General features: G+C 48.4%; 1 protein-coding gene across 6 annotated transcripts in view; it reads left to right on the top strand.

Moving 5' to 3' along the window:
• TTC29 (tetratricopeptide repeat domain 29) overlaps positions 1-14,797 on the top strand; it is a 562,022-nt gene that overhangs the window by 358,099 nt on the left and 189,126 nt on the right. For all 6 annotated transcript variants that reach the window (XR_010177479.1, XM_063920589.1, XM_063920588.1 and 3 more), the window contains exon 8: positions 5,765-5,856. Coding sequence is in view for 5 of the 6 variants with exons in the window: in XM_063920589.1 (XP_063776659.1) it covers positions 5,765-5,856 (92 nt within the window). In the remaining variant the exon portion in view is untranslated. The remainder of the gene's footprint in view (positions 1-5,764; positions 5,857-14,797) is intronic.

Genomic DNA, 14,797 nt, shown 5'->3' on the forward strand with positions numbered 1-14,797 from the left:
CATTCCAGGTAGACAACTGGGAAGCAGACTTCCTCAGCAGACTCGACCTGCACCCAGAAGTGTTCAGCTGCTTGACACGTCGGTGGGGATATCCACACATCGACATGATGGCCTCTCGTCTCAACAAGAAGCTCAAGCGGTATTGTTCTAGGTCGAGAGACCCACAGGCAGTGGCGGTGGACGCTCTGAAGACTCCATGGGTCTATCAGATGGTGTACATGTTTCCTCCACTTCCTTTGATCCAAAGAATTCTGAAAAGAATAAAATGGAAAAGGTTCAAGCAATTCTCATTGCTCCGGACTGGCCAAGAAGGTCCTGGTGCGCGGACCTCCTGGAGATGCTCCTCAAAGATCCATGGCCTCTACCTCTTTGCGAGGATCTTCTGCAACAGGGACCGTTCGTCTATCAGGATTTACCACGCCTACGTTTGATGGCATGGAAGTTGAATGGCTGTTTCTAGCCAGGAGAGGGATCCCTCACAAGATTATCCAGACTATGATCCAAGCCAGGAAGGGGGTAACGTCTAAACATTACCATCGTATTTGGGAGAAATACTTCTCTTGGTGTGAGAGCAGAAATTATTCTGCGGTGGAATTTCATCTGGGATGTTTCCTGCTTTTTTTGCAGGCAAGCGTGGATATGGGCCTACGTCTGGGCTCCATAAAAGTTCAGATTTCGACCTTGTCCATTTTCTTTCAGAAAAAATTGGCTTCTCTACCTGAGGTCCAGACATTCTTGAAAGGTGTTCTGCACATCCAACCTCCCTTTGTGCCTTCCACGGCATCTTGGGATCTCAACGTGGTGCTGCAGTTCCACCAATCGAACTGGTTTGAACCATTACAGGAGATGGACGTAAAATATCTTACATGGAAGACCGTCACACTGTTGGCCTTGGCTTCAGCAAGGCGTGTGTCTCACAAGAGTCCCTACTTAATTTTTCATGAGGACAGAGCTGAACTCAGAGCTCATCCGCAATTTCTTCCTAAGGTGGTGTCCGTGTTTTACATCAACCAACCTATTGTGGTTCAGACTGTTATGGACACCTCTGCTACTTGGATATTGTGAGGGCTTTGAAGGTGTATGTAAAGAGAACAGCTCGTCACAGGAAATCGGACTCGTTCTATATGATCCCAATAAAATTGGGTGTCCTGCTTCAAAGCAGACAATTGCACGCTGGATCAGGTTCGCTATCCAGCATGCTTATTCCACGGCAGGTTTGCCGGTTCCGAAATCTGTACAGGCCCACTCTACTGGGTCGGTGGGTTCTTCCTGGGCGGCTGCCCTGGTTGTCTCAGCTTTTCAGCTCTGCCGAGCAGCTACTTGGTCAGGTTCGAACACGTTTGCTAAGTTCTACAAGTTCGATACTTTGGCCTCTTAGGACCTTCAGTTTGGTCAATCAGTTCTGCATGAACCTCAGCACTCTCCCACCCGGTTTGGGAGCTTTGGTACATCCCCATGGTACTACTGTAAATGGAACCCCAGTATCCTCTAGGACGTAAGAGAAAATAGAATTTTAATTACCTACCGGTAAATCATTTTCTCGTAGTCCGTAGAGGATACTGGGCGCCCGCCCGGTGCTTCGTTCTTCCTGCACTGTTACTTGGTTAAGTATTGTTGGTTCAGCTGTTGCTGTTCCTATTTAAAGTTGGGTTAGCATAGCTTTCCTCTGTTTGTGTGTGCTGGTTCGGAATCTCACCACTATCTTTATCCTTCTCTCAAAGTATGTCCGTCTCCTCGGGCACAGTTTCCTAAGCTGAGTCTTGTAGGAGGGGCATAGAGGGAGGAGCCAGCCCACACTATTAAATTCTTAAAGTGCCCATGGCTCCTAGTGGACCGGTCTACCCCATGGTACTAAATGGAACCCCGGTATCCTCTACGGACTATTAGAAAAGGATTTACCGGTAGGTAATTAAAATCCTATTTTTTCATGTGACCATGTATACTTACAGTCTTTTGTAACACCACCAACTATAGGGTAGCAGTTGATTTACTGACGGACACCATACCGGTGGTCATAATCCCGACAACTATTGACCGACTGTTAAAATACTGACACAGTAAAAATACAGACATTTATCATGCCAACATGTTCAAAATGCTGATATAGCCAGAATACCGTCATTTGAAATGCTGACATATCGAAATGCCGACATGCGTTTTTATGGAATTTTTACCCAAAAACAGACTTGTTCATACTTTACTATACCAGTGGTTCTGGAGGGGGGAGTATAATAGTGTGCTAAGCGCAGCTAGGCAAAGTGCGCTCACCATGCATGGGGATGCGGTACACTTAGATGGTGTCCATGTCTACCTATGTCGACATTGACACCAACAGAAACACAGAAAAACGTATGTCAGTATTTTGACATGTCTGCATTTTGAACATGTCGGCATAATGAATGTCGGTATTTTGACGATGTTGGTATTTTTATTGTAGGTCAATAGCTGTCGGGATTATGACCGTCGGTAAATCATACTGAACCCAAACTATAAAGCCAGTGTGAGAAGAGGAAACGTCACATCAACATTAAACCATCTGTAACTTTAACACATCTATTGGGGTAAATTTACTAAGATTCGTATTTTCCCGTTTCAGGTCAAAGTTCAATCACGAATGACATCGAAAGTGTAAAATTGCAACTTTTTGAATTGATTACGTCTAATTTACTAAGCTGCCGTATTTAGCCTTTTCGGGTTTTCCGATGTCGATGTCATTCGTTTTTTTTTTCTGTTTTTTACGGCAGTGATTAGCAAAACACTGCCGACTTTTTCAAAATGAATCTCGGCCGGATCTGTGTGATCCGTGCTGGGGTTCATTTTTTTTTTTTCTTTCAATAAACACTGTAAAACTTAAAAACAAATTGCGTGGGGTCCCCCCTCCTAAGCATAACCAGCCTCGGGCTCTTTGAGCCGATCCTGGTTGCAGAAATATGGGAAAAAAATTGACAGGGGTTCCCCCATATTTAAGCAACCAGCATCGGGCTCTGCGCCTGGTCCTGGTTCCAAAAATACGGGGGACAAAAAGAGTAGGGGTCCCCCGTATTTTTAAAACCAGCACCGGGCTCCACTAGCTGGACAGATAATGCCACAGCCGGGGGTCACTTTTATATAGTGCCCTGCGGCCGTGCCATCAAAAATCCAACTAGTCACCCCTGGCCGGGGTACCCTGGGGGAGTGGGGACCCCTTCAATCAAGGGGTCCCCCCCCCAGCCACCCAAGGGCCAGGGGTGAAGCCCGAGGCTGCCCCCCCCCCATCCAATGGGCTGCGGATGGGGGGGCTGATAGCCTTTTGTGATTATGAAAAGATATTGTTTTTAGTAGCAGTACTACAAGGCCCAGCAAGCCTCCCCCGCATGCTGGTACTTGGAGAACCACAAGTACCAGCATGCGGCGAAAAAACGGGCCCGCTGGTACCTGTAGTACTACTACTAAAAAAATACCCAAAAAAAGACAATACACACACACCTTGAAAGTAAAGTTTTATTACATACATCCACACAAACATACATACATACTTACCTTATGTTCACACGAGGGTCTGTCCTCTTCTCCAGTAGAATCCAAGGGGTACCTGTTGAATAAATTCTACTCACCAGATCCAGGGTCCCAGGCTCCTCGTAGCATCCATTTGTAATCCACGTACTTGAATAAAATAACAAAACGGATACCCGAGCCACGAACTGAAAGGGGCCCCATGTTTTCACATGGGACTCCTTTCCCCGAATGCCAGAAACCCACTCTGACTTCTGTCTAAGTGGGTTTCTTCAGCCAATCAGGGAGCGCCACGTTGTAGCACTCTCCTGATCGGCTGTGTGCTCCTGTACTGAGTGACAGGCGGCACACGGCAGTGTTACAATGTAGCGCCTATGCGCTCCATTGTAACCAATGGTGTGAACTTTCTGCTCAGCAGTGACGTCACTTTAGGTCAACCGCAGGGCAGAAAGTTCCCACCATTGGTTACAATGGAGCGCATAGGCGCTACATTGTAACACTGCCGTGTGCCGCCTGTCAGACAGTACAGGAGCACACAGCCGATCAGGAGGGTGCTACAACGTAGCGCTCCCTGATTGGCTGAAGAAACCCACTTAGACATCAGTCAGAGTGGGTTTCTGGCATTCGGGGAAAGGAGTCCCATGTGAAAACATGGGGCCCCTTTCAGTGCGTGGCTCGGCTCTCCGTTTTGTTATTTTATTCAAGTACCTGGATTACAAATGGTTGCCCCGCGGACCCTGGGACCCGGGATCTGGTGAGTAGAATTTATTCAACAGGCACCCCTTGGATTCTACTGGAGAAGAGGACGGACCTGCGTGTGAACATAAGGTAAGTATGTATGTATGTTTGTGTGCATGTATGTAATAAATCTTTACTTTCACGGTGTGTGTGTCTTGTCTTTTTTTGGGTATTTTTTTAGTAATAGTACTACAGGTACCAGCGGGCCCGTTTTTCCGCAGCATGCTGGTACTTGTGGTTCTCCAAGTACCAGCATGCGGGGGAGGCTTGCTGGGCCTTGTAGTACTGCTACTAAAAACAATATCTTTTCATTATCACAAAAGGCTATCAGCCCCCCCCATCCGCAGCCCATTGGATGGGGGGGGGGGACAGCCTCGGGCTTCACCCCTGGCCCTTGGGTGGCTGGGGGGGGGGGGACCCCTTGATTGAAGGGGTCCCCACTCCCCCAGGGTACCCCGGCCAGGGGTGACTAGTTGGATTTTTGATGCAACGGCCGCAGGGCACTATATCAAAGTGACCCCCGGCTGTGGCATTATCTGTCCAGCTAGTGGAGCCCGGTGCTGGTTTTAAAAATACGGGGGACCCCTACTCTTTTTGTCCCCCGTATTTTTGGAACCAGGACCAGGCGCAGAGCCCGATGCTGGTTGCTTAAATATGGGGGAACCCCTGTCAATTTTTTCCCCATATTTCTGCAACCAGGATCGGCTCAAAGAGCCCGAGGCTGGTTATGCTTAGGAGGGGGGACCCCACGCAATTTTTTTAAATAAAATAACCACTTTCCCACCCCTTCCCACTGATATACATGCACGGATCTCATGGATCCCTGCATGCCTATACAATCACGGATTAAAAAAGCAGGTCTGTTTTTTTTTAGCACTTTTTTACGAGTTGTAATTTTTCACGGCAGTGTTTTTTTTTTTTTTGCTTTGCACTTCTTAGTAAATTACCGAGATTCATACTTAAACAGCCGCGTTTTGACCGATGGTGTATTCATTTGTATTTTTTTTGTTGGACTTCCATAAAATTACGAATGCCCTCATCACTGCCGTGATTATTGCTTAGTAAATTACCGAGATGACACTTTGATGAAAAAACGGCATCTCGGTCAAAATCGGGACCTTAGTAAATATACCCCATTGTTTCATGTATTAGGAGATTTAGTGGACATCCAGACTGTCTGTATAATGTTTTTAGGGTTTTCATTACATGGATCGACATGCATGTACAAATGCGCTTCCCTGCAGAAATGTGATTGAAGAGTCGTCCCATTATAAAGTCAGCTTTGAGGCAATCAATGTCTTATTATGAAGAGAAAAGGGTAGGAACATCTTCAGTCCACCCATCACACCTGATTATGGTGCCATCTTGGCCCATCTATGCCCTTACCAATTGAAGTACACGTGGCGTTAAATAAGAGCATTTGATCAGTTCAGTTTTCTACTTTGCACCTTTATAGTTTATTTGTGACCTTTATTGTATTTATAGTGCTGTAATTTAATATTTGGATAATAATTCTACAGTGTATCTTTTTTAGGCCCTTTCTACTTATATGGAAATCTCTAAAGAGCTTGGAGATAAAGTTGGGCTAGGAAAAGCATATGAAGCTATGGCAAAAGCCCTGGAAAGGTAAGTCAGCACTCCCAAGTTTTGCTGTCACTGCCAATTCATTCAACTGTGCCTTGAACTGCTAGAGATCTGTCACTTCCCATTTACTGGCTCTTTACATCTTAAGCACTGCTCTACTGGAATGACCCTTTCAATCTAAATTACCTGAAACAAATACAGTTTAAAAGGGCAGTGTGAGACAGCTTCAAAGCTTTTCACATCCTGTGCTCTTACATTTACTGTATTCTTGTATTGTGATCTGTCTAAATCCCTCTGTATTTCCCTTTATACATAGACAGATATATGGATGGATGGATGGATTATAAGATTATTGAGGGCATTTAGAAGCTATGCAGATTTGGACATAAGCATAAATACACTTGTTTCCAGGTGTATCAATTGTGCCAGGTTTTCCTACACTTGGGGGGTCATTCCGAGTTGATCGTTCGCTAACAGTTTTTAGCAGCTGTGCAAACGCATTGCCGCCACCCACTGGGGAGTGTATTTTTGCTTTGCAAAGTGCGAACGCTTGTGCAGCAGAGCGCCTGCAAAATCTTTTTGTGCAAAACAAGACCAGCCCTGTAGTTACTCTTCGTGTGCGTTGATTCTAACGACGGTTGGACGGCTTTTGACGTCACACACCCGCCCAGCGTTCGCCCAGCCATGCCTGCATTTTCCCCGACACGCCTGTGTTTTTCTAAGCACTCCCTAAAAATGGTCGGTTGACACCCAGAAACGCCCACTTCATGTCAATCTTCCTGCGTTGTGCCATGCAACTGAAAGCTTCGCTAGAACCTGTGCAAAACCACAAAGGACTTTGTACCTTTATGTCGCACGTGCGCATTGCGGTGCATACGCATGTGCAGAAATGCAGATTTTTAGCCTGATCGCTGCGCTGCGAACAACGGCAGCTAGCGATCAACTAGGAATGACCCCCTTGGTACAGATAATATGGCTGGAAACAGTTGTATGTACTAATGAGGAAAAGTAAGTATGTTACCCTCACTGCATTGTCACCTTAACGTTGTCCCAGTTTATATGGCTCCATACTGTATTTTTTAGGGGTGGATAGTCATTGCACTGATCACACACCAATGCAAGATTGCCAAGAAGAACTCGCCCATTAGGCATTTTTTATTATTATAACCAGAGCCGGCGCTACCCGCTCAGCAAGGGTATGCAGTGCAGGGAGGCGCTCAGCTGAAGAGGCGCTGAGCTCTCCCTGCTCTGCTACCCTTGTCCCTGCTGCTGTCAGCTCCGTTGCGCCTGTCATAGTGGAAGACAGGTAACGGCGCTGGCAGCGTGTAGCCCGGCTCTCAGTCAGTGCAAGGTCCCTCTAGCTTCCTCCCCCATCCTCCTTCCACCTCCAGGCTCCTCCTCACAGCGCTGCTGACAAATTCCGAGCGTTTTGCAGGGCGGGTAGACTTTTAGGGGCGTGGCCTAATCGCGGGAGGCGTGACCACGCCCCCTTTTGGCATTTTTAAATTTTAATTTTATTTTTTAAACTTTGCAGAGTCCAGCAGGTTAGGGGGCCTTGAGGAGCCCCTCAGCCAGTGGCAATTCGAGTGGGGAGCGTGATCAGTGTGATCACTCTCCACCTAGCCATACAGGAACAGGCAGAGGCTCCGCAGCAGCAGCCTCTCTGCCTCTGGCACTGCAGCACAGCACACTCTGCCATGATGAGAACTTATGCTGTTGCTGCTGCCCAGTAAGAAAGGAGGTAGGAGTGCAGTGGACCAGGGCCCCTGCTGAGCCCCTTCATCAGTCCCAGGCCTGCGTAATTTGTACCCGCCCCCTCCTCTCTCGCCAAAACTGCCGACATCCTCCAGAGCTGCTGCTGCTGGAGTAACGGAGCCTACGGGAGGGTAGAGGAGGAGCAGCGCCCAAGCGTGGATCCAAGGCAGAGCATCAGTCAGAGTTATGCCTACAAAGTAATGAAGCAGAAGGTACTACATTTACAGTAGCAGCGTGGTATGTACAGAGGCGTAACTAGGGTTTTTGGAGCCCAGGGCAAGATCAATAATGGCGCCCCCCCCCCCCCCCCCCCCAAAAAAAAATAAATAAATAATTTTTTCTTAGTAAAATAAATTAATAAAATGATAATGAAAAAAAAAATACAAAAGGAAAGTATGTGCAGACGCCACCGGTGTCACTGCATATAAAGATGTCAGGGTGTGTATGTATGTGTATGTAGGTGCAGTGGTCGAAGTTGAATTTTTGAAGGTGGAATGAAAGAGTGCAGAGAGCAATTATGCGCTCCGGAAAAGGGGCGTGGTCACTCAAAAGGGGCGTGTCCTTCAGTATAGTAGGACCCCTTATACTATCTAGTACTGGTGCCCCTTTCACATTATAGCACACGGTATGAGCCGAAATTCACATTATAGCACACAGTATGAGCCGAAATTCACATTGCCTCACACGGCATGAGCCGAAATTCACATTATAGCACACAGTATGAGCCGAAATTCACATTACCCCACATGGTATGAGCCAAAATTCACATTATAGCACACGGTATGAGCCGAAATTCACATTATAGCACACGGTATGAGCCAAAATTCACATTACTCCACATGGTATGAGCCAAAATTCACATTTCCCCACATGGTATGAGCAGAAATTCACATTTCCCCACATGGTATGAGCAGAAATTCACATTACAGCACACGGTATGAGCCGAAATTCACATTACAGCACACGGAATGAGCCAAAATTCACATTACCCCACATAGTATGAGCCGAAATTCACATTATAGCACACGGTATTAGCCAAAATTCACGTTACAGCACATGATATGAGCCAAAATTCCCATTATAGAGTTAGGGGATCCTACCCCCAGAATTAACATGGCCTGTGGGGCACTATGATGAGGGGAGCCCACCCCCTTAATAGACTAATTGCAGAGTTTAGCAGCGGAAGGGCTGCAGCGGTTTCTCACCCCAAGCTGCGGCGCTTCTGCCACCTCCGACACTCCACATCTTCGGCACCACCCGGGATGCAGAGCACCGCACCGGGTATGCACCCTTTTCAGTGTGGCCTGCTGCGCTCCGAAGGGGTTCTTGTTTCATGCTGCAGGATCCCGATGTGCGCCTTCCTCCCCGCTGTTACTGTCACGGTAAGCATTAGTATCGTTTACCGCAGAGGCCATTTTCTGAGGCATATGTGTTAAACCTCAGGAACTGAGATGCCCTTCTCACCATACAGCTGTGTGGCCGAGCCGGGCGGGGGGACAGCCAGCAGCAGCATGCCGGATATCAGCTGCAGAGGGTGCGGGCTGTACATACTTGGGGCAGCTGGATATTCAACAGTGCTGAAAGCCTCCGGAGCCCGCACCCCCGGAGCTGCAGTACACCGGCAGAGGACACCCATCCCCCGAACCCTGCGTAGCCCAAAGCCGGAGATCAGCAGCATGTTGAACGCGGAAGCAGAAGCTGCTTATTGCCGGTCAGCATGCTGCTGATCTCCGGCTTTGGGCTCCGCATGTGCATTACAGCCCCCACCCTCGGCTGCTGATATCTGGCATGCTGCCCCTGCTGCTGGCTTTCCACCCGCCCGGCTCGCCCACCCAGCTGGATGGTGAGTAAGAAGGGCATCTCAGTGCCCGTGGTTTAATACATATCTCTCTTCGGTAAATGGCCATTAGTACATCCCACACACACTGATTACACACACACAGACTGGCCACCCCCAAATCCTACACACACCCACTCAGACTACACACACACACACACACACACATTCTCATACTTTCCTCTCCCCCACACACACACTGGACTGCAAAAATTTACACACACTGACACTGTTCCACACACACACAATTAACACACACACTCACACTGTCCCACACACACAATTAACACACACGCACACTGTCCCACACACCAGTGGCGTGCGGTGAGGTCAGTGGCGTGCGGTGAGGCACTACAGCCATAATGTCCGCCGAATCCTGTCGATGAACCCTACCGCCACCGAGCCAATGCCCGCCACTGCCTCTGAGCCGATGCCACCACCAATGGCTTACAAACTCGCCCACCATCAACTGACCCAGCCCTCCGCCACTAATTTGCAACTCAGTCCAAAGTTGCCAATGCCCGCTGCATGCCTGCTCATCATACTTGTGATGTTGTATTGTACATTTTTATAGAAAAAAATAATAATCAGTGTTTGGGACTGGGAAGGGAGTGGGAGGAGGACATGAATGCAATTTTGTTGTCCAGGGTTTCCATTAACTTAATGGAGAAGGGTCTGAATGGGTTAAAAATGTAAAAAAAAACTGCATGAGGTCCCCCTCCTAAGTATAACCAGCCTCGGGCTCTTTGAGCCGGTCCTGGTTGTTTAAATACTGGGAAAAAAATTGGACAGGGGTTCCCCGTATTTAGACAACCAGCATCGGGCTCTTAGTCCGGTCCTGGTTCCAAAAATACGGGGGACAAAAGATGTAGGGGTCCCCCGTATTTTTAAAACCAGCACCGGGCTCCACTAGCCAGGGACATAATGCCACAGCCGGGGGACACCACATTTATGTAGGTCCCTGCGGCCGTGGCATTACCCCCCCAACTAGTCACCACTGGCCGGGGTTCCCTGGAGGAGTGGGGACCCCTTAAATCAAGGGGTCACCCCCCCTCCAGGCACCCAAGGGCCAGGGGTGAAGCCCGAGGCTGTCCCCCCCCATCCGTGGGCTGTGGATGGGAGGCTGATAGCCATGTAAGTAAAAAAAGAATATTGTTTTTTGTTGTGGAACTACAAGGCCCAGAAAGCCTCCCCCGCTTGCTGGTACTTGGAGAACCTCAAGTACCAACATGCAGGGAAATAACGGGCCCGCCGGTACCTGTAGTTCTACAACAGAAAAAATACCCAAATAAAAACACAACTCACACACCGTGACAGTAAAAATTTATTAAAGCACACTGACACACTCACACATACTTACCTATATCCCACGCCGGTCACGTCCACTTGTCCAGTAGAATCCAATAGGGGTAGCTGTAAAAATGAGAGACACATTACTTACCTACATCCCACGCCGGTCACGTCCACTTGTCCAGTAGAATCCAGTAGGGGAATCTGTAAAAATGAGAGACAGATTACTTACCTACATCCCACGCCAGTCACGTCCACTTGTCCAGTAGAATCCAATAGGGGTACCTGTAAAAATGAGAGACAGATTACTTACCTACATCCCACGCCGGTCACGTCCACTTGTCCAGTAGAATTCAATAGGGGTACCTGTAAAAATGAGAGACAGATTACTTACCTACATCCCACGCTGGTCACGTCCACTTGTCCAGTAGAATCCAGTAGGGGAATCTGTAAAAATGAGAGACAGATTACTTACCTACATCCCACGCCGGTCACGTCCACTTGTCCAGTAGAATCCAATAGCGTTACCTGTAAAAATGAGAGACAGATTACTTACCTACATCCCACGCTGGTCACGTCCACTTGTCCAGTAGAATCCAATAGGGGAATCTGTAAAAATGAGAGACAGATTACTTACCTACATCCCACGCCGATCACGTCCAGTAGAATCCAATAGCGTTACCTGTAAAAATGAGAGACAGATTACTTACCTACATCCCACGCCGATCACGTCCACTTGTCCAGTAGAATCCAATAGGGCAGGGGTTCTCAAACTCGGTCCTCAGGACCCACACAGTGCATGTTTTGCAGGTAACCCAGCAGGTGCACAGGTGTATTAATTACTCACTGACACATTTTAAAAGGTCCACAGGTGGAGCTAATTATTTAACTTGTGATTCTGTGAGGAGACCTGCAAAACATGCACTGTGTGGGGTCCTGAGGACCGAGTTTGAGAACCTGTGCAATAGGGGAATCTGTAAAATGAGAGACAGATTACTTACCTACATCCCACGCCGGTCACGTCCACTTGTCCAGTAGAATCCAATAGCGTTACCTGTAAAAATGAGAGACAGATTACTTACCTACATCCCACGCTGGTCACGTCCACTTGTCCAGTAGAATCCAATAGGGGAATCTGTAAAAATGAGAGACAGATTACTTACCTACATCCCACGCTGGTCACGTCCACTTGTCCAGTAGAACCCAATAGGGGAATCTGTAAAAATGAGAGACAGATTACTTACCTACATCCCACGCTGGTCACGTCCACTTGTCCAGTAGAATCCAGTAGGGGAATCTGTAAAAATGAGAGACAGATTACTTAACTACATCCCACGCTGGTCACGTCCACTTGTCCAGTAGAATCCAGTAGGGGAATCTGTAAAAATGAGAGACAGATTACTTACCTACATCCCACGCTGGTCACGTCCACTTGTCCAGTAGAATTCAATAGGGGTACCTGTAAAAATGAGACCGATTACTTACCTACATCCCACGCTGGTCACGTCCACTTGTCCAATAGAACCCAGTAGGGGAATCTGTAAAAAATGAGAGAGAGATTACTTACCTACATCCCACGCCGATCACGTCCACTTGTCCAGTAGAATCCAATAGCGTTACCTGTAAAAATGAGAGACAGATTACTTACCTACATCCCACGCCGATCACGTCCACTTGTCCAGTAGAATCCAATAGGGCAGGGGTTCTCAAACTCGGTCCTCAGGACCCCACACAGTGCATGTTTTGCAGGTAACCCAGCAGGTGCACAGGTGTATTAATTACTCACTGACACATTTTAAAAGGTCCACAGGTGGAGCTAATTATTTAACTTGTGATTCTGTGAGGAGACCTGCAAAACATGCACTGTGTGGGGTCCTGAGGACCGAGTTTGAGAACCTGTGCAATAGGGGAATCTGTAAAATGAGAGACAGATTACTTACCTACATCCCACGCCGGTCACGTCCACTTGTCCAGTAGAATCCAATAGCGTTACCTGTAAAAATGAGAGACAGATTACTTACCTACATCCCACGCTGGTCACGTCCACTTGTCCAGTAGAATCCAATAGGGGAATCTGTAAAAATGAGAGACAGATTACTTACCTACATCCCACGCTGGTCACGTCCACTTGTCCAGTAGAACCCAATAGGGGAATCTGTAAAAATGAGAGACAGATTACTTACCTACATCCCACGCCGATCACGTCCACTTGTCCAGTAGAATCCAATAGGGGTACCTGTAAAAATGAGAGACAGATTACTTACCTACATCCCACGCCGGTCACGTCCACTTGTCCAGTAGAATCCAATAGGGGTACCTGTAAAAATAAGAGACAGATTACTTACCTACATCCCACGCCGGTCACGTCCACTTGTCAGTAGAATCCAATAGGGGTACCTGTAAAAATGAGAGACAGATTACTTACCTACATCCCACGCCGGTCACGTCCACTTGTCCAGTAGAATCCAATAGGGGTACCTGTAAAAATGAGAGACAGATTACTTACCTACATCCCACGCCGGTCACGTCCACTTGTCCAGTAGAATTCAATAGGGGTACCTGTAAAAATTAAAATGATACTTACAAACTGCAATCCACAGGAGGAGAGAGAGAGAGAGAGAGAGAGAGAGAGAGAGAGAGAGAGAGAGAGAGAGGGGGGGGGGAGAAACTAACCTGCTGCTGCTGCCGGGGAGACCGGCACACACTGCAGGGCCACGACGGGAGGACGGAGCCGGCGGAGGAGGGGGAGAGCCGCACACCGCCGCTCCTGTCAGCGGCAGCGGAGGAGGATGGGGCGCACACTACAGACGCCAATAACCGCCGGGACAATTAACACACACACACACACAATTAACCCACGCACACTGTCCCACACACAATTAACACACACGCACGCACACTGTCCCACACACACAAATATCACACACGCACACTGTCCCACACACAATTAACAAACACGCACTGTCCCACACACACACAATTAACACGCTCACACTGTCCCACACACACACACACTTAACACACGCACACTGTCCCACACACACACAATTAACACACACGCACACTGTCCCACACACACACACAATTGATACACACGCACACTGTCCCACACACACACAATTAACACACACGCACACTGTCCCACACACAATTAACACACACTCAAACTGTCCCACACACACACAATTAACACACTCACACTGTCCCACACACACACACACAATTAACACACTCACACTGTCCCACACATACACAATTAACACACGCACACTGTCCCACACATACACAATTAACACACGCACACTGTCCCACACATACACAATTAACACACGCACACTGTCCCACACACACACACAATTAACACGCACTCAAAACTGTCCCACACACACAATTAACACACTCACACTGTCACACACACACACAATTAACAAACACGCACTGTCCCACACACACAATTAACACACTCTCACACACACACACACACACACACACACAATTAACACACACACACAATTAACACACGCACACTGTCCCACACACACACACACAGTCACACACACACACAATTTACACACACTCAAACTGTCCCACACACACAATTAACACACTCACACTGTCCCACACACAATGTCACACGCACACTGTCCGACACACACACACTTAACACACACACACACAAAATGTCCCGCACCCCCTTCCCGCTCACCTGCACTTACTGCTGTTCAGGGCAGGGGCCGCACGCCCCCCCCGAGGTCGCGCACGCGCATGCGCGCACCTCCGCGATCGCGTACACACAGACACTTTTGCAGGGGGGAGTAGGGGGAGGCTCCTGGCTGCCGCTGCCTGTCTATTGTGACAGGCACAGCAGCCGGGGAGACAGGGAAAGCGCCGCGGGTAGCGCCGGCGGAATCCCTGAAGCATGGGGCGAGTGGGCCGTGCCGGTGGCGCCCCCCTCTGTTGGGGCTGCCATGGCGCCCAGGGCACGTGCCCTGCTCGCCCCGTGCTAGATACGCCTCTGCCGACATCACTGCACGATATGAACGATCTCGTTCATTAATGAACGAGATAACGTTCATATCGTGCAGTGTGGAGGCACCAGCG

This window comes from Pseudophryne corroboree, chromosome 1 (genome assembly GCF_028390025.1).
Source record: "Pseudophryne corroboree isolate aPseCor3 chromosome 1, aPseCor3.hap2, whole genome shotgun sequence".
NCBI lineage: Eukaryota > Metazoa > Chordata > Amphibia > Anura > Myobatrachidae > Pseudophryne > Pseudophryne corroboree.